At 39.3% G+C, this 20068-nt stretch overlaps 1 protein-coding gene across 2 annotated transcripts in view; it reads right to left on the bottom strand.

The window, feature by feature from the left end:
* The window catches only part of BCKDHB (branched chain keto acid dehydrogenase E1 subunit beta), a 131841-nt gene that overhangs the window by 78867 nt on the left and 32906 nt on the right, over window positions 1-20068 (bottom strand). For both annotated transcript variants that reach the window (XM_040597651.1, XM_040597652.1), the window contains exons 7-8: window positions 14896-14993; window positions 11496-11606 (exon numbers count right to left, since the gene is read on the bottom strand). In XM_040597651.1, the coding sequence (XP_040453585.1) occupies window positions 11496-11606; window positions 14896-14993 (209 nt within the window). The remainder of the gene's footprint in view (window positions 1-11495; window positions 11607-14895; window positions 14994-20068) is intronic.

The following is a 20068-nucleotide window of genomic DNA, read 5'->3' on the forward strand; positions in this document are numbered from 1 at the left end:
ATTAATTAATTCAGCTCACCAGATTTGCAGGGGGAAACAGTTAGACTAAAAAAATTCAAGACTTGGGAGATTTCAGGAGTAATCCATAGAAGCTTAACAGAAAAAGTCACTGTAGAATATATTGAGTTTATTTAAAAGAAACCATTGATTGTGGTGAGCATTGTTGTGTGGCAGACCAAAAATGAAAGCAGTCCATAAGTACAGGCTTTTTAGCACAAAACAAAGATAGGAGGAAACAAATTGTTTGTCCCTTCCCACATTAGTAGTATTGGGAAAGGTAACAGCATAATGAAAAGTAAGTCCAATCAATAGATCTATCAGGTCAGCGGTCAGCCTGTCATCCTACTAGGTACAGCTCTAAGATCTTTGCTAAATATCTTAATGAGTAAATACCTTAATGAAAAACAAAGATCTTTTCATTAAAAAAAAAAATAATCAAAAAACATTTACATTTGGAAATGTCCTTAACCTACGTAATCTATGCAGTGTATGTTTGTATTACAAGCATTTCAGCTTGCCTTCACAGGAAGCTCACTGAAAAGAAAAACACAATAAGCCAAATACAATCTATTATGCTACTAATAAGTGCATATTGTGCAATAGTTCAGTAAAAAGCAGAATAAATCTTAGCATCACAAATTTCAAGATTATCTTAAAAATTACAAAATTATTTCAGAAATACTTAAAAATACATTATCTCAGGATAAAGGTTAACAATGCACAAATAATAAGAATCTACAGCATCTGAATCCTAAAAAAGTTTTTTAAAAAGTAGCTGGTTCAACTAAGTGATAACAGCAGGATAAACAGCTACAGACATTTAAAGAAAGGCAATACTGTAGAGAAGTAATAATTATCTCTATGGAAGAATGATTTCTACATGATTACCATGATGAAACTTCATCCCAACTTCCATTAGAAGTCAATCAACACCACTTGCAATGGAAAAAAAAACAAATACATAATGGAGCTAAAAAATAGCTTCTAACTATAGACTTCACACCACTATTTATTTGTCTAAATGCCGTTAAATTTGAAGCTTGTAATAAAGACTGTGGGCAGAAGGGAAAAGGTTTTATGAGGTATTCATGGACCACATCAGCACTATTCTCAGCCTTAACAGAAACTACACAGAAAGGCCTTTTCTCAATTTAATCGAAGTTTACAATAATTGAACTCAGTTACCACTTTTCAATACATACGTGAAAACTAGACACAGGAATTTAAAGATTGAGAACTACTCTTATATTGGGAGGAAGAAAAGGAGAAAACAGAACTATTTTACAGAAACACTTCGGCACTGAGGTACTTCACTGAAACAAGATGGACAGGAAGAAACAAGGTTTCCATTCAAAGCTTTCTTGAAATATAGCTAACCAGAAAAAGCAAAAAAAATGGTTTCTAAGATGGTTATATATTCTCACAACCTTAAAATGACTGCCTGCAAGCATGGGTCCAGTGTTGTGCTTCTGGAATCCAAGCTACAGCCCATGGAATGCTCTAGCAACCTGAAACTACAAGACCAAAAGACGTAAGTTTCTTACGGAAACAATGACAAAGTTAACTGTCATCATGCAAGCAGTACAACTTTAATCACATTTTATAGGTACAAGATCCATTCAGTAAGATATCCAAGGAGCAACATGTGAAATGGCAAAAGATCAAGATCTGATAGCCAAGAAACATAAATCTGATCCCAAGATCCCTGTGCTACAATTTTACTGTCCAATGCCTGGTGAGTGCAGTTAATCCATAACAAACCCACACCAGGCTCGCTGATCTTGATTAGATGAAGTAAACTTAAAGGAATGGGAACAAGCAGCTGGTAGCCCCTGCTAGTACATGTGGCCTATTATGTACAGAAAATCAAGGATCTACTGCTGGCTGTTACTCAATCACTTTGATGACAAGGGCTGACAAAAATGCCACCTGCACATGAAGGCGAAAGCTCTAATAGACACTGTAGAAATGGCTCCCATCAAACAGCTCTCACTGACAGCTCTCACAGTCCTGTAATACCTTTATCAATGATCTGGACGAGGGGATTGAGTGCACCCTCAGCGACTTTGCAGATGACAACAGGTTGGGGGGGAATGTTGGTCTGCTTGAGGGCAGGAAGGCTCTGCAGGGGGGTCTGGACAGGCTGGATCAATGGGCCAAGGCCAGTTCTATGAGGTTCAACAAGGCTCAGGGCCGGGTCCTGCACTTGGGTGACCACAACCCCACACAGCGCTACAGGCTTGGGGAAGAGTGGCTGGAAAGCTGCCTGGTGGGAAAGGACCTCGGGGTGCTGGTCAACAGTTGGCTGACCATGAGCCAGCAGTGTGCCCAGGTGGCCAGGAGGGCAACAGCATCCTGGCTTGTATCAGCAACAGTGTGGCCAGCAGGACCAGGGCAGTGACTGTCCCCCTGTACTGGGCACTGGTGAGGCCGCCCCTCGAACCCTGGGTTCAGGTTTGGGCCCCTCACTGCCAGACAGACACTGAGGTGCTGGAGCGTGTCCAGAGCAGGGCAACGGGGCTGGGGAAGGGTCTGGAGCACAAGTTCTATGGGGAGCAGCTGAAGGAACTGAGAGAAACAGGGGCTCGGGAGGACCTTATCACTCTGCAACTACCTGAAAGCAGGTTGTACCAATTTGTGTGTGTGAGTCTCTTCGCCTAAGTAAAAATAGACAGGACAGGAGGAAATGGCCTCAAGTTGCACCAGGGGAGGTTTAGATTGGATATTAGGAAAAATTTCTTCACTGGTGGTCAAGCAGTGGAACAGGCTGCCCAGGGAGGTGGCAGAATCACCATCCCTGGAGGTATTTAAAAAGCACATAGATGCTGTGCTTAGGGACATGGTTTAGTGGTGGACTAGGCAGTCCTGGGTTAACAGCTGGACTTTATGATCTCAAAGGTCTTTTCCAACCTAAGTGATTCTCTATGATTCTAAGCAGCCTCAGTGGAAAACAGGCACACAGTTTGCCTTAATCTACTCCCCAGTGCTGTACTGCATACTGGTTCCCACTGTTGCTTCTTTCCTTTTGCTCAGATTTGCTCTTTCCAATGACAGGACAGATGTTTTTTCAGCCTGCTGAGCATTTATGCTGACCTCCATGGGGAGATGTGCAGAATCTTTCCTATAAAAGAGCAAGGCAACACCAAGTACCCAGAAAATACATCCCTTCACTGGTCTGTAGTACACTGTCCCAAAGAAGCAACTTCAGAATTACCGTCGTTGATAATGTCAATACACAAGCTATGCTTCTGCAAAGACACTACTATGTTTTTCAAAATTCAGTTATCCAGGCTCATATTAACCCCAAAACCCTTAATGCTGTAGTTCAGTTTACAGTGATTATATTAATAAGTCATGAAGGAATAATTCTCCACATTTATTTACACTACAGCAGCAACACTTCAAAGACACTTAGGGTGACTAATTAGGTAATAAATGAAAATCACCACTATGCATGGCAAATACTTGCCTTCTAAATAATACAAAAGCACAAAATCATGCACTTGCAAATTTTCACTTGCAAAAGTGACAATGGCAGATTAATACTAATCAATTTGAAGTTTAAATAACATGCTCAGCTCAATTCAGGGTGAATAAAATACAGTAATTCGCACAATTGCTTAAGAGTACTTAATCCTGTGCTAGATTTCCTACTTCCAGTAACACATGCATTTCAATATAAAAAAATCCTACAGCCACAGAATTTTACCCTGAATATGACCAGCAAAGTACTGGGAAGTGTGCCATTTGCTTTTTAATCAATACCATACCACCCAACAGTTCATGTACAGAAAAATCCACACAGCCTAACTTCTCCAAAGCTTCTGAGCATGTCTGTTAGGTATAATGAAGGGGAAAAAAAGTTTTATCTGAAAACTTAATTTCTAAAAGGGAGAAAAATTATCTTTATAACAGTTTTAGGTTATAAAGTGACAAATTTTATAGACATTTCATACATATATATATATAGATAGATATCATGTTTCAGGTTCTTGAGCAGCACCCTTCATGATAGCTTAGCCTTCCAATTATAACACAGCTGATCAAATAGTAGGAAAGTGTTACCTGCCTGGATAGAAACTGACATCTTTCCCGTTGCTGCACTAATGAAGATGTCTGCATCCACATGCAGCAGCTGGGGAGTCAGCAGAGGCAAGGCAGCAGTTTCATTATTAGCAGTGTACATTGAGAAGCGCATTAGTTTCATGTGTTCATGTCTACAGTTGAAGGTATAAAGGGGAGAAATAACTCCCGATCCCAGCTCCCTCATACATGAGTAACACACAGATGCAGGATGCTGATGTTGGAATAAGCACAGGGAATGCATTCTTTCACTCAAAAAAAAAAAAAAATCCACTGTGAACAGCTAACTCCTCTCTCTTTGAATCATAACCACTGTATCACTCATATTCCAGCCCTAGGGAATAAAGCAAGAGCTTTAGTCAAAAATCAGTGAAGATTGTCAAAGTAAACAAGTGTCTTATCACATTTTTCACTGGCCCATGAAATGACACAGTGCTTTGAGAATGTACATATAAGCAAGAGGCTCAGTAATCTAGAGACAGCCTTCACTGTCACATTTCTTAAGGAAGCTAAGGCAGCACATACTCTTTAAAACAAGCTTCTGTCACTTTTCTAACACATAACACCACAACTTTTTATGCTGATCTATTCAGCTACATATGGGAGTTAATACTGGGTTTCACTTTCAATCATCTAGAGGTAAAGCACAAAGAACTGCATTTTGTCTCATTCAGGAGCACTATACCAGAGCTCTATGCACACACAACCTGTACGATCCGTTCCGTTTTTTCTGTGAAAGTCTTAAGAAAGATTATAGACCAGTGTATGTTTTCATGTATATAATTTTTTTTCTGCGCTCAAAAGTAAACTGCTGATAGACTTGCCTTGCAAAAGGCTTGCTTCCACCTCCGTAAGGAAAATCTCCAACTTCTATCATGAAAAAGGAATTATAAATAAAACCATTTTTCTTCCTTTTAGGACAACCGTATGATACTACTGAGATCTTGCATTTCTTTCATGTGGCTGAAGTGGCTATGGTGACTGAGCAAGAATATCCTAAAAAAAGTTTAAAAAACTCGCTGAAGTCAACAACCTATAATAACTACATGTAACCACCCAGGTACTTCACAGGACATCACATCACACTGCAGTGTTACGTAGAGCGCAAAAAAAACAGATCACAAAGACAGGAAGGTTAGGACACATGTTGCATCAAGTCTGCAGTGGACCCAGACTTCTCAACTAAGGCATTATGCAAGGCTTGCTTACTAACCTAAACACACAGTTCATACATACTTTAGGATGTCCTTTAGGATTCACTGCCCAAGCAACCACCAAAAATTATATCCTTCAAAGACTGAAGTGTGCTTTGAGCACACTGATAACCTGCTAACACTGAACTGACAGCAAAGTATCACAGCCCTGGGGACAAAAGCTTGAGCTACTCAGCTCTTCCATTAGATATGGTGGTAAGAACGCGCGGTCAAGAGGAACAAGACCTGGATTCAATGCCTTGTCAGCACATGGGTTCTCCAGTCCAATCTTCCATCTCCCTGGGGTGTGACCTTGTTATCAAATTACAGGATAAACTGGAGACCAGCCTGCTCATATTCTGTTGCTGTTGTTACCCTAAATAGCACAGAATAAGCACCAGAAAACTTCCTGTTGTATGAGAGAAAACAAAAGGGAATGTGATTGCTCCTGTAAGGAGGGCACTCTCCAAAAGGAAAAGATCCTGCCCATTCCTACCTTTCTCTTCAGAATACCGTGTTTTATTAAAAGGCTTTACAGCACAAAAGGCATCAAAATCGGGCAGATTCAACTAGTGACACTTTCAGCATGATCTGAACCTTATGAGAACAGTTGAAGTTTCAGTGATCATGACATACAAGCCCACTAGCTCAAACCCACGCATATAACCACAAAATAATATAGTAAAAACAGTCCTTGGCATCATAAAAAGAAAACAAGTAGTCAAGTTTTTAGAAAAAGTTTCTCTGGTACAAACACTTCATAAAATTGAGAAAAATAATCATTTCAGAAGTTAGTTTTCTAAGCACATAAAAACTCAAATATAAAGCTCAGAAGAGACGTAACATCGAACTTCCACAGCATTGAGCCTATCAAACAACACAGGCACAGCAGTCACAACTTCAGCAGTTTGAAATACGTTCAAAGTGACAAATTCCAATTGAATACAGGCAACTAAGGAATATACTGCATTTTATGTAGTTCAACTTTTTTACCTGCCCAGATTCTTGTGAAAAGCAACAAAGTATAAAATGCAGGTCTAAACTTTTTCCTGTGTGCCTTTTTAAGCTGTCAGCCTGTAAAATCAATTATTTCTCCGAGAAGGAATGCCTTTAAAAAAAAAAAAAAAAAAAGATTGCTAAACAATCTTGAAACAGGCTAGATCAATTTTCAGGGGCAAGGGATTGTTTGTATCTATAGCCTTTAAGTAAGGAAGGATGTCATTCCCAAGAAGTTTTCCCAAATTAAATAGTAATGAAGCCTTATGTAAAAAAATATATATGTATATTTATAGAAATATACACACACACAGATTTTTTGCTTTTATTCTAGAAAAGGGGTGTCTTTTTTTTTTTTTTTTAAACAGGCCAACTACTTGCGTCCTTTCTGTCAGCAGTGGGTGTCATCTCTCAACCACACAATGAGGGTGCAACTTATCTCTCCCAACTTTACACTACTCAGTCAGGGCTCCCTTAACTTTTTTTACTTTAAACTTTTAAACCAAGACATTTCCAGAGACCAGTCTATCTCATCCCAAAATAGCCTCTGAAATAGCTGGGATGAATGATGCTCAGGAGATATCCTTTCTCTCAAATAGCTCTGAGCTACTGTAACTAGCTCAAACTTCAATAGTCATTCTTAGATTCTGAAGATTGACAAAAGAAAAATCTAGCCTCTGTTTGCACATTTACCCATCTCAGGAACTGTACTGAAAAGAAGTTTCAATTACTGCTGGGATCCATTCAGTGCCCATGGCAGTCTGCTCCAGGCAGGTGTACTCTCATCTTCTCATGCGGATTACAAATTTCAACCTATTTCAAAACCGAACATAACCTCAAAATCTTAGAAACGCAAAGAAAATATCTGTAAAATTAGGCAGCAAATGTTCACTATGTTTATTATTTATCTTTATTTATGCTTCACTCAGAGCTATCTATATATTCATAAACATGCTCATAAGAGCAATGCAAAATCAAAGCAGCTGCCTAACTTGGTTAAAAAGAGGCCTCTGGTGGCAGTTGTGAAGTATAACTTCTCACAGTTTTAAGAAATATGTATTTTGATGACAATTTTCTACATAAAAACAGCTACAGAAAGCAGACTAAGCAGTTAGATTTGCAGTGAAAATTCTGACATATTACTGCTCATCTCCAAAGTACTAACCATGTCAGCCAATTCTTCTTCATGCCTATACCACAGTTGTCAAATTAGTCTTAAAGTTGCATATATTTCCACTTAAGTAAAGCATCTCATTCTTAATAGCTGTATTGAAAAATTCAGTATTAAAGTTAATTGTTACTATCTTTAGAAATGAGTTAAGTTAAGGTTATGAGACCTGCTCATACCCCAACACCAACCATGAAGGCACCTTGATTTTGCTTAAAAGTTACATAGATTGACATGGAAAATTCACAGAAGTATTCAGATATAATAATGCAGCATTTCTTGGGTAAGCACAATAATAAAATAAGCCTGCAGAGTAAAACACACCAGACTGGCAAATGCATACAACTTCTGTAAAATTCAATTCCTTTCTCCTTTCTATTTCAATTCCTGACCCATATGCAACAACATAGGGAACCCAAATGTTAGGCACATGATTAAGAACAATTACATGGCCTACAAGAAGCTAAACAAGGCTCCCGGCCTTCTAGAAAGAGCTAGCAGACAAAAGAACCATAATAATAAAGAGAATTGTAACAAATACGTTAGGGTTGGCATAAAAGATACATGAATGGAGACACGTGTACAGAAACTGAAAGCAGCAGCAGGCCAACAACTAAAATAACAGCCTGTACTGATCACAAAGGACACCACGGGGTGTGTTTTAACATCAAAACCCAAACTCCTGCTCTCCAGTAAGATCACAGGACAGACTCCCATCAGCAGAGGACCATGCATCCCGGCACCAATGAAATGGCAATAAGGTTGCAGTGTATCTCATGCACCATCCTTTTCCTCTGCATCCAACAGGAGAAGATGACAGACATACTTCAAACATGTAAGACAAGGAAAAACAAAGAGTTGGCCTGAGACCTAAGGAGGCCGATTAATAGTCTGAGGCAAAGGGCAGCCTGTCACAGCTGATGATTTGCTTATTGGTTGGACTGCAGTAAAAAGCAATCCTGTTATCATGGAAGAGTCCACAAAGAGGACTTCAGCAGACCAATGGCCAACCAAGAACTTTCTCCGGCACGACCAGCTTTCTGCCCTTCTCTTGATCCTTGACACTGGCATCTCAGGAAGAGAATGACAAGTCCCATCCCAGAACTGACCCTGTAAGCCACTGTTTTCTGCAACAGCTGCACCAAGCAGTTCCTCTTGGGATGAGGCTACAGCAAGCAGCTACAACTATCATTTCCATCCTTCTATTTATGCTGGCTATTACATTAAAAGCTGTTCAGGATGCAAATTAAGTTAAAAAGTTTCAGTGTTGCATACTACAAATGCAAACCATTAACTATTTTCAGCTGAGCAGAACAGACAAGATCTACAGAAGAAGATAATTTAACATTTCTCCCATCAGACCGGCCAGCCTGCAGCCACAGGAGCAGTGCTAAAAACATGTATTATTTGGTATTTATTATAATCAATAGCTGAACTGCCTAGCCAATGTGTACTATATTTCTCTTGAAATAACTCTTAATTCTTAAACTCATTAACAAATTTAAAGCAACAGGTCTATCTGTTCCATCTGTTTATGCCAGATACCTTAAAAGATGTTCACGACTGAACATAAGCTGAAAATCTTCATGGAATATTTATTTTTAAAGAACAGATTTGCAATACATTGTACAACTAAAGCTCTGCACTTCCTATGCGCAGCTATATTTTTTCATGACAGCATTTCAGTGCAAGTCCAATCCAACAAAACAAACTTAACTGCTCTTTCTAAAGAGATGCTTTGTTTTCATAGAATGACAGCTCAAATCTTTGAAAAAAGAAAAAAAATTTAGCTACAAAAAATATTGAATAATTTCACTTGTCAGAAGGGATTGTAAAGGATTTATTACTGCCAAAGTTTCTCTTCATATTGATGACAACAACTCAACATGTTTCTCTTTTTTTTTTTACAGACAGAAAGTACATCCAAGTAACACGAAATATACTGCAAACACTGAGAACACTTCAATGGAGAAGATCAAATTTTTATGAAGTAACACATAGCTATGCGTTGAAGTATCAACTTTTTACACATCCACAACCAGACAACAGGACTCCATCCAAACCCACTGGCAGTGCCTCAAACAAACATAATAAAATTCATGCTACGGAGCTTTGCCATGGTGTAGAAGACTAATGGTTCACCTTTCCCTTTATCACAATCTGTTTATGTTTTACCTGACAAAGAGAAAGCCCCTTATTGAGCAACTTCAGAATGACAGAACACTTGTCTATGCAATTAAGATACTCCACATACATGTATAGTCAGATAAGGAGGTGTGCCTGACCTGCCCTGTTTAAACATCTGTACAATCTGACTTAGTTGTAGATACACCGTATTGCCTTAAATTAAAAACTGCAGGCAGAGAAGGTAGAAGATAGAATCACAGGACTTAAGCCCATGGCTCTTGTCATCCTTATGGTTATCTTACCTCAGTACACTACAGTTACTAGGCCTGAGTTAACTAAGCTGCAGACATCTCTCAAATTTCAGAGTAACTTGACCAGCAGCATAAAATAAGCTAGTGTACAGCTATTTAATTAGGACCAGAGTTGTTAGTCACAGTCCGGCAGGAATGGATTTGCCAGCTTAAGGAAGCTCACAACTCTAGTAGATGCAGCAAGCATTCTGCTAACCCACACCACTTGTCTGAGCTTAAATCAAGGAAGCCGAGTGAGGGGTAGACCTTCGGCAATGCTCTAACGGTTAATGTTGTAAATAATGAAAGGATAAACACACCTGCAAAACCTTTTGGAGCATTACAGTCCAAAAGCATGTTCACCAGCATGTGTATTGTTGGATGGCCGTCAGGTAACAGCTCTTCTCTCATAGTTCTCAAGTAGCTTGACAAAAAATGGTTTCATGGAAGAGACTTCAGGCTAATTTTCATAAGGTAGCTATGGAAAAGACCCGTCTATAAGTTCTCCCAAACCAGCAAAACTATTTATATTGCAGAACTTAAGTTTAACACTATAAATACGTGAATAAAGTACCTCAAATGGGTAAGTGAAAAACTAAGGGGAAAAAAAAAATACAGGCACTGTAAATAATGCACACAAAAAATTGCTATTTAAGGACAACGGGAAAGAGTTAGACAATAAACCAGGAAGGGGGGCAAAAAATCAAGTTTTCTAGATACAAGGTTTCATTTCAACGACCTCCAGTTTGTTTGGTGGTGGTTTTTTAATTTCCCAAATGACACTTAAAAAGCATACCTTAGGATTCTTTCTTTACATTTACAAAGGCTTCTGGGAAATACTCCCCCTTCCATTTCCTGTAAGGGCTTTCCTCCCAATAACTCTTAGCTGTTGAAGACAAAGCAGTACGGGGCAGAGGGGAGAGAGGGGTAAGCAGACCAAGGTAAATGTAAGTACAACAACAATAACTTCCCATGTGTTCTCCGTATATGGAAATTCAGATTCCAGTTTCAGCTGCCTAGTGCTTTGAAAGAAGTTTTTTGTAAAAGTCAGACTCCCATGGAGCTGACAAGGACTTCACAGTACACATGAACTTCAAACCAGATAGTCTGAGAATAGTAAATGTCGCCTTTTCTCGCCAGCCCAAGAATTCATATACCTTAAATCAAAACATTTACTTCTGGAAGTACGGATAAACAAAACTAAGGCACATCATTGTAGACCTAAAACTAGATAAAGGTCTTGGTATAGAACAGCAGAAAGAAAAAAAAAAAAGCTTAAGATTTCACCTGATCTTTTCAGACCCAAAGATGGCAAAGATCATAGAAAGAGCCAGAAAAGCAGTTTCCAAGCACAAGTCTGATTAAATCCTGCCCCCTGCTTTCGTGCAAAGAACATGCAATTCTAACATTATTTTGAACCCTGAAGCATGTTTCTCTTTCAATACTAAAGCAAACGTTTGGTCCATGTAATGTGCATTTACTCTTCACATATGATACAGAAAAATATATACAATCAGAGCAAAACCGTAGGCCTTTAAAAAAAAGAACAAAGTCATCATCATCTGCATTTAAGCTGCTGTTGTTAGTGGGACTTTTTTGTTTGTTGTGGTTTTAAATTATCATGCATTATTTCCTTACCTTGCAAACTGTCTCTGTATCCCAGGGTAAGATGGTCCTCAGATCAATAACTTCACAGGACACACCAAGCTTTTCTTGAGCCATTGCTGCCACCTCTTTGATCACATGTACCTATAAAGGCAATATATTATCACCAAGTAAACATTTAATTCCTGTTTAAGATGTTCTAAATTACGCATAATAAATATAAGCAACGACTTAGCATATTGCCTGTATGTTTAGCAGAAACATTTTTATTCTGTAATCTAATCAGCATTTATTGCTCAGTTCGTTGTTCTTATTTACTAACACTATCCCTAATATTTCGGCACCACTTCAAAAACTAACTTCAGATAAGGATCACTAAAAAACACCCCAACTGTTGCTTTCTACAGAAGTATCTTTCAGAGAACAGTATCAGGTCTCACCATTTTGTATTTGTACTCAGTTTGGTGTTTAGGATAGGGTTTTTCTAGGACTGTAACTGAGCTAAGACCCAAATATACCAGAGTAATGTATCTTGATGTAGCAGTCACGTGATGAAGCATTATGTACATTCAAAAAAATATTCCTAACCACACTCACTACAATTTACTGGAAGTGCAATAGATTACAACGTGATAATCTCCAATGCATTATTTTATGAACAGTTGGGAGAGAGAGCAAGAACCATGTGAAACAACCTATAAACATCCAGTCCTGACCCCCACAATCAAAGCATATTGGCACTAATGCGACCATTCACTGGCCTTCCAACAGAGCTGGAATATACATATATATATATACACACACACACACACCACAAAGTATTCCCCTCTAGCAAGAGGCTTGTAGTGAATTAGAATACACACTATTTACTATCTACCAGTAAGACCACGTATTTAGCAGCATATGTAAGTGCAAAGTAGATGTAAAACTATCCATGTCTATTAGAAACTTTCTCATAAGGTATGTTATGATATGAACAGAAAAGAAGAGATTATATATAAATTACAAAAAATAGTATGTTATTATACATACATTATATATATTATATACATTCAAAACTGTATCTTGACATTACATTATACAACACTTAAGCAAACTTATTGCAAGTATTGGCTTCCCTAAAACAAACATCAGCAACCAAATGCTCCAACATGGAAAACAACATGTTGACAACAACTCAGATTATCCTCCACAAATACCTCGGCAAAAAGTATTTGCTCATGAGATACGAGGGTAAAAAAAGAATTTCTCAATATGATGTTGTCAATAAACTCTGATGTTTTCCTTACTGTTAAAATGTTTCATAATACAGGTTTGGACTGAGACAGATGGCCTCCACTGAGCAACTTCTAGGCACAGGTAAGGGGCTAGAGGCCAAGGTCCATCCCCAATAAGCAATGTGGATGAGGTCATTTGGCCTGGAAGGCAACAGAATTTAACAATATGGACATGGTTAGGCAGTGTCAGTGCCTGAGGGTCACAGAACTGAGCAAATTCTACAGAGAACAAAAATTATGCTGAAACAACATTACTAAGGATTTAAACACGCATCTACATAATGCAAATATGAATAGCTCAATACCAAAGGGCTATTTTAAGAGGTAAAAAGATATAAGCATTGTAATAATAAAAAGAAAATACAGCCCGCAGTATTTTTGTTTAAGCTTCTAATACATCTGTGACTGTAATAAGAGGGTTTGAGAATTTTCAACATGACACATCAGATGGACGTTTTTGACGTTTCGCTGGTGTTTAAGTGAGAATGTTTACCTAGCTGACAGAGGATAAGAATTAGTTGATGACAACAAAAGACTGCGCACAACTGGAGAGAAACTAAAAGCCTTTGCTGTCTCTCATTAGTACCACCCAGAAAAGCAACCATCAGGCAACCTCACCAGAGCAGCAGCTGCCACGCAGCTACTTAACATCTAAAATCATATGGTAAGTAACCAGTGAGTACGTGCACTCTGCCTATTGACAATAAACTCTGGATTAGTTGCACATTTAGCAAGCAAGTTCCAAGTTTACGTCCACAGCCTGCAAACACTCTCAGCCCAAACTCACTGAACATACTTGATCTGCAGAAGCCTGACACATCCAGAGCACGTTGGATTTACTGCATATGCACTAAGCATCTGTCCCCACGCTGTATTATACTGCCACACCCGTGGTTTGGTCAGCTCCTAAACTTGAATTAAGGCTGCACATCTGCCCTATTGCTATTCACATCAAAAGAACCGCCTGTCTTAACACTTGGCCTATACTTTTCAAGCTTCAAAGCACACAGGTTTTTTGAAGGATATCGCTCCAAGTCCTGTCTGTAACTACTGTCTACTGGGTCAAGTCAGGATATTATTAAATCTCCACAGCCAGATTTCAAGCCATTACTTTATCAGTTCAATTTCTGGGAATACGAAGAACACCAAGATTTCATCCAAATGGAGCAAAAAACTTGCACTTTCCAAAGGAAATATGAAGAGCTATAGGAACTCTCTTCTGCAGGAGAAGCTAGTACATGTAAAGATACTGAAGGAGTGCATAATTTAACACCAGTGCAAAGTATCAAAGGTTAATAGAAATAACCATAGATAAAGGTGATCAATTAGTCTGACAAGGAAGCCTATCACAGGAAAACACTGAAGATTACAGATTTCAAACTAAAAAAAAAAAACAAACAAACACACAAGAGGCACAACCCCAGCAATCAGTTCAATACTCTTGTGATGAAAGTTATAACACACCGCTAAAAGCTTCTCAGATATAATTAGACAAAGAAAACAGCAATTCCTTGATTATAGATTAAAGGTAATGAAAAGAAATGGTAATTCCAAACTAGACTCAAACTTCTTTAGTTCTTGAAAACAAATACTTGTTTTCTTACCAAATATTTCAATATTTGCACATCTTAATTTGGGGAGGGGTCCAATCATGTTTCTGCACAGCTTTGAAATCTATCTGTTAGAATCAATATTATATCAGTTCCTACTTGTATTAAACGTTCAGTGAATTTTAACTCTCTGTATAAAGGGAACCCCAAAATGCATTTTTTAAAATCATGCAGCAAAAATTTATATTTTTCTTTCAACACACTACTTTGAAGTCTCCCACTGCCTTCCTCACATTCACATCTCACCACTCCACTCTTAAATACAGCACTTTCATAATCATGGATAAATTATTAACCTCCTGTACAGGTACATCTTACATTTCCCAAGTCGGCTTCAACTAAAAATTAGTAAAAACTTACACAATAAAAAACGAGTTTTGTATAAATATAAACATTGGTAATCAATTTATTCAAGCATATAGTGATGGAAGACACACAGAGTTTATTGTCTGGGACTTGAACCTGAACGCAACACTATTCAAACATCACCTAACCCTTAGCTTAGGCTTTGCTGGATGACAGCTACCTTGTAAGAGCCTTACCGACCTGAGTGCCCCAAGCAACCAGTGTCACATCACTGCCAGTCTGCAGCACCTCAGCTTGAGACAGTGGGATGTTGTACGGCTCCACAGGAACTTGTTCCACTGAATAAATAAAAACAAAGGAAAAATAAGCAGTAGATTCCTTTATTTAGTATCGCCCCATAAAAGTATACACTAAAAATTTTCTTCAATGTTAATGTCATCTAAAAATCACATTGAGTATTAGGCTTATTTCAAACGTAATTAAGAATCTTTTTAATTATACTGCTAAAAACACATTCAGTACAGTCTTTAATTTATGTTACATACCACAGCAATAAGATAAACATATATACAATAACGATAGTAGTAAGTCCTGTACCCTAAATCAAAATATCAGCTTCAGCTATGGAGAAGGACACTGCTACAATGGATAAAAAAATTCTCAACTAACTGCTGTAGTTAATTCTAATAAGCATCAAGACTTGAAATTATACTTCAATACTCAAGACGAGAAAGAAAAGCTGTGCTAGTTCCCTCCTGATATCTGTCAGAAGAATGCTTCACAGTTTTTTATATCTAAATAGAGAGAAATTTTCAGAACCTACACTGAAAGAGTCAGCAAGAACTTGTAATTATAGCAGTTTTAAATTAGGCTAAATATTTTTACTATCTATTCACCAAAAGTACATCACAATTAGAAAGAGTAGACAAAAATTATGCATCTTGTCTTCTCTAAGACCTTTAAGGTAGCTCCACTCAACAGAAGACCCATTTACTATTTTTCAGACGGAAATGTTAGGTCAGTTGTGCTAGTTTTGAATCAATACTCCAATGCACTATTCGTTGAGTGGTTTAATGATTAACACTATGATAAAAGGCATTCATGTATAATATTTTAAATGAAATATTGTTCTGATGTAAAGGTGAACTTGTCTATGCACCAGAAGGACATGCTCTGGACACGCTCCAGCACCTCAGTGTGTGTCTGGCAGTGAGGGCCCAAACCTGAACCCAGGGTTCGAGGTGGGGCCTCACCAGTGCCCAGTACAGGGGGACAGTCACTGCCCTGGTCCTGCTGGCCACACTGTTGCCGATACAAGCCAGGATGCTGTTGCCCTCCTGGCCACCTGGGCACACCGATGGCTCATGTTCAGCCGGCTGTTGACCAGCACCCCAGGTCCTTTCCCACCAGGCAGCTTTCCAGCCATTCCTACCCAAGCCTGTGGTGCTGTGTGGGGTTGTGGTCACCCAAGTGCAGGACCCGGCCCTGAGCCTTGCTGAACCTCATAGAACTGGCCTTGGCCCATTGATCCAGCCTGTCCAGACGCCCCTGCAGAGCCTTCCTGCCCTCAAGCAGATCAACATTCCCCACCAACTAGGTGTCATCTGCAAACTCACCGAGGGTGCACTTGATCCCCTCGTCCAGATCATTGATAAGGACATTGAACAGGCCTGGCCCCAGTGCTGAGCCCTGGGGAACACCGCTTGTGACCAGCCGCCAGCTGGAGGTAACTCCGTTCACCACCACTCTTTGGGCTCAGCCATCCAGCCACTTTTTACCCAGTGAAGGACACACCTGTGCAAGCCATGTGCAGCCAGTTTCTGCAGGAGAATGCTGTGGGAAATTGTGTCAAAGGTTTCACTGACGCCCAGGTAGACAACATCCACCCCATCCATATAGGCAGGTCATCTTGTCATAGGAGACAGTCAAGCATGACCAGCCTTCCATAAGCCCATGCTGGCTGGGCCTGATCCCCCAGGGAAGGGGAAGAAGGCACTCTATTTGTTAATGTATTTCATAGCTCATAAAGTAGGTATTGAGATCCTGCTGCACAAAATTTCTTCTTGAAATTATGATAAAGAATCCTACCTAGTGATACCAGCAGAAGAAATTAAGCATTTTTTATTTTTCCTTCGTTGGTATGGCAGATCCAGTAGAAGTAGAATGATCTAGGTTTTTTTCTGGCTTACAAATCATAAATGTAACATTTCAATAAATCAAGTAGTCAATTATTTTTTTTTTTTTTTAAATTACAGTATTATTTTTTTTTTTGCTAGTAGTAATACATAAATGCTACAAGTTTCACAGAATCACAGAATGGCTGAGGTAGGAAGCAACCTCTGGAGAACACCTAGTCCAAGCCCCCTGCTCAGAGCAAGGTCACCTTGACCTGGTTGTTCTCAGGGCCATGTCCAGTCAGGCTCTGAGTATTTCCATGGTCAGGGACTCCACAGCAACTTCTCTCTGTGCAACCTGTTCCTGTGTTTGACAACCCTCACAGTAAAAATGTTTTTGCCTGTGAAGTGAGAGGTATCTCACTTCACCTGAACAGGCACTGAGGAAACACATATTAACTAAATTATTCTTCCTAAAAACAGAACAGGAACTTTTTTCCCCCCCAGCATAATTCAAGAACACATGTCCATTCAATCCAAGAAAACAGAAAAAAACAGAATTTTAAACACAAGATTCTTTTAAACATATCACAAAATCAGATCTCTTTATAAACAATTATTTTTCATGTACTAAAATATCACTGTCTTCCTGTAATAATTTCTTTGAGTGGCTAAAGGAATACAGGGTGAGGAAAGAAAAAGGGGAAAGGCACATCCAGCCCTTGCTCACTCCACATTACTAGTTGACAGTAAAGCAGACCAGGCTTCTACGGCTTTTGCACATTATGAAACCCTCTGGCAAATGAAAGCAGAGATCCTAAAAGATAATTATGAAACCCACAATTATACTAATTGGCACTGCATAGCTGCCTTTTTGATGGGAAGGTCACCTACATGAAACCTGGAGAACAAGAACCTTATAAAGATGCCACAGAACCTTCAAGTAGAAACCCAGGCAACTGACATGAACAAGAAGGTTTTGAAGTGACAGTGGGATGCACCAGAGGAAGAACTGGACAGTGTACATGATACAGACAGCTCCTTCTCTGTGTAATAGTTTTACGCACTCAGGGGAATTAAATATAACATCCAATTACACAAATTAACTGATTTCTTATTATAGCTAAACCATTCTGTAACAAGATGTCTATTGGATGAGCTCATCTAGAATTCTTGACTTTATTAAAAGCAAAATTCAGCTTGTCAAAAATTCTTAGGGAAGTCCAGATTTGGCAGGATTTTATTCAAATGCCTTCCTTCCTCCACTAGCAATGGTGAAAAGCAGCATATGAAATTACGCTGTGCATATTCTTCCATAATAATTAACCAAACCAGGATGACAATGTTTATATACGAAGCAGTCCATTCATCTATTACTGAAGATATAAATATTTCAAATACAGATTTCAAATAAAGCGATCAACAAACAGTTGTAATTATCAGAGAGAAAAGGCCATCACAAGTTAATTTTAAGAGGCTGCACCATCTGTTGCTTTTTCTGGAAGAGAAGTCTGAACACTAGAAGGAAAACATGTTTTCTCATCTTACCTGTCCTGTCTCTATAACAACCACTGATGCAAGTCATATTTATTTCTACACCACCGATGTCATATATAGTACAATTAAATGAAACTGAAAAGGTCAAAAAACATCAGAGTAGGTTCTCCACAAGATGTCTGAACCTGATAATGTCAAGGTGACTCATCTTCTCCTTTGATTCATAACTATTATGTGCTCTTGACACTGCACAGGCTGTTAACTACTTTTTGTAAATCAAAGCTTCCTTTTTATTTTTAATTCAGGTATTTTCTTAGTATCTCTGACATTTAGGGGGACATCACCATGGCACCTTCACTAACATTATAATCTAAGTTAACCAGTAACAGAATTCTCTCTATATATGTGTACTTGTATATTTCACTCCGGGCTTTTACCCAGAAAGGCTTACATTTCTTTGCTCCTTTCTGATTTTATACATGACAAATAAACATACACAAAACTGAGGACCACTGTAAGGTTATGTGGGAGAAGTAAGCGTTTGCTCCCTTAAGGGTGTCTGGACATGGATCTTTTCTACGCAAAAGGGGACAACAGGAAGAGGGAGAAGCCATAAGGAAGAACACACAGAGGCACAAGCCTACCCAACAAACAACGAGGAAAGCAGTAACAAGAACCAAACCTGCTCAGTCCCACTTATCAGTAAGGGTATGGGGAATGTGGGAGCGTTTCTTTCAGTAATATCATCTGACAGATGACCTTGTCAAACAGGATGATAGAGAAAAAGGAGAAGCTATAAACAAAATATACAGAGACACAAATGAGACAAACATAACAGAGACAAAGACCAAAAACAAACGTGGTCAGGAACACTGAGTGAAGGGCCATCAAGAAGCTATGGGCAAACCAGGACTTTGCAACTGGTAAGCACACAAACCTGAGGGTCCAGGGTTCTGGGGGGTGGGGTGTGTGCATGGAACTACACCAGCTGATGAAGGCACGTGAAGGTGAAGGGGACTGGGGACGAACAAGGTGGGGAAGAAATAGAAAGGGTTATAAAGGGGCCAGTTGCACATAAAATGGGGCCAGTCAGCATGTAGCCTGACTGAGCCCTGTGCCTCACTACGGTGGTCAGTCCTAGCTTCTTTTGAAATCTTGCCCTGTGCAGGTGGTGTGTGCTGCCAGGACCAAACGCCAGCTGCTGGTGAGACCAGCACGAGAAGACAAGACACTGGGCCACCAACAGCACTCAAACCAGGGTGCAGGCACGCTGGGCCTGTGGTATTGTCTTGGCCACCAGCTCCTGGGGTGGGAACAGCATGTCTCCCAAATACCAGCTGCTGGAAGGGACTGGAGTGAGGCAACTAAAAGGCTGTTCTATCTCCTGTGGGAACCATGCAGGGCTGCTAGACTGGCCAAGATCCTCCACTCAAGAGTTTTTAAAGAAAAAGAGCTATCCGGGGGAGAAAAACACTGTCATTTCCACTCCACATATGTACAACCAAGCTGGTAGTGGCACTGCCATAGCTGTCCAAGAAAGTAAATAAGGAGTAAGGGTGAGCACTCTGAAGAACCCAGGCACAGGCAGGAACAGCAAATCCTCTGCTAAACAAACTGCTAGTAAGAGGGGTGACTCTGCAAGAGAAATATGCAGTCCTGACTGTGGGCTTAGCCACAGACACAGCACTGTACTGCTTCAGAGTATGGGAAGAAGAAATCTGCAATTATTGGCTACAACTACACATACTAAGTATACTCCTTTTCCAATCTAATTACCACTTTATATGTTTTGCATACAGATC

This window comes from Falco naumanni, chromosome 6, assembly GCF_017639655.2.
Source record: "Falco naumanni isolate bFalNau1 chromosome 6, bFalNau1.pat, whole genome shotgun sequence".
Lineage (NCBI taxonomy): Eukaryota > Metazoa > Chordata > Aves > Falconiformes > Falconidae > Falco > Falco naumanni.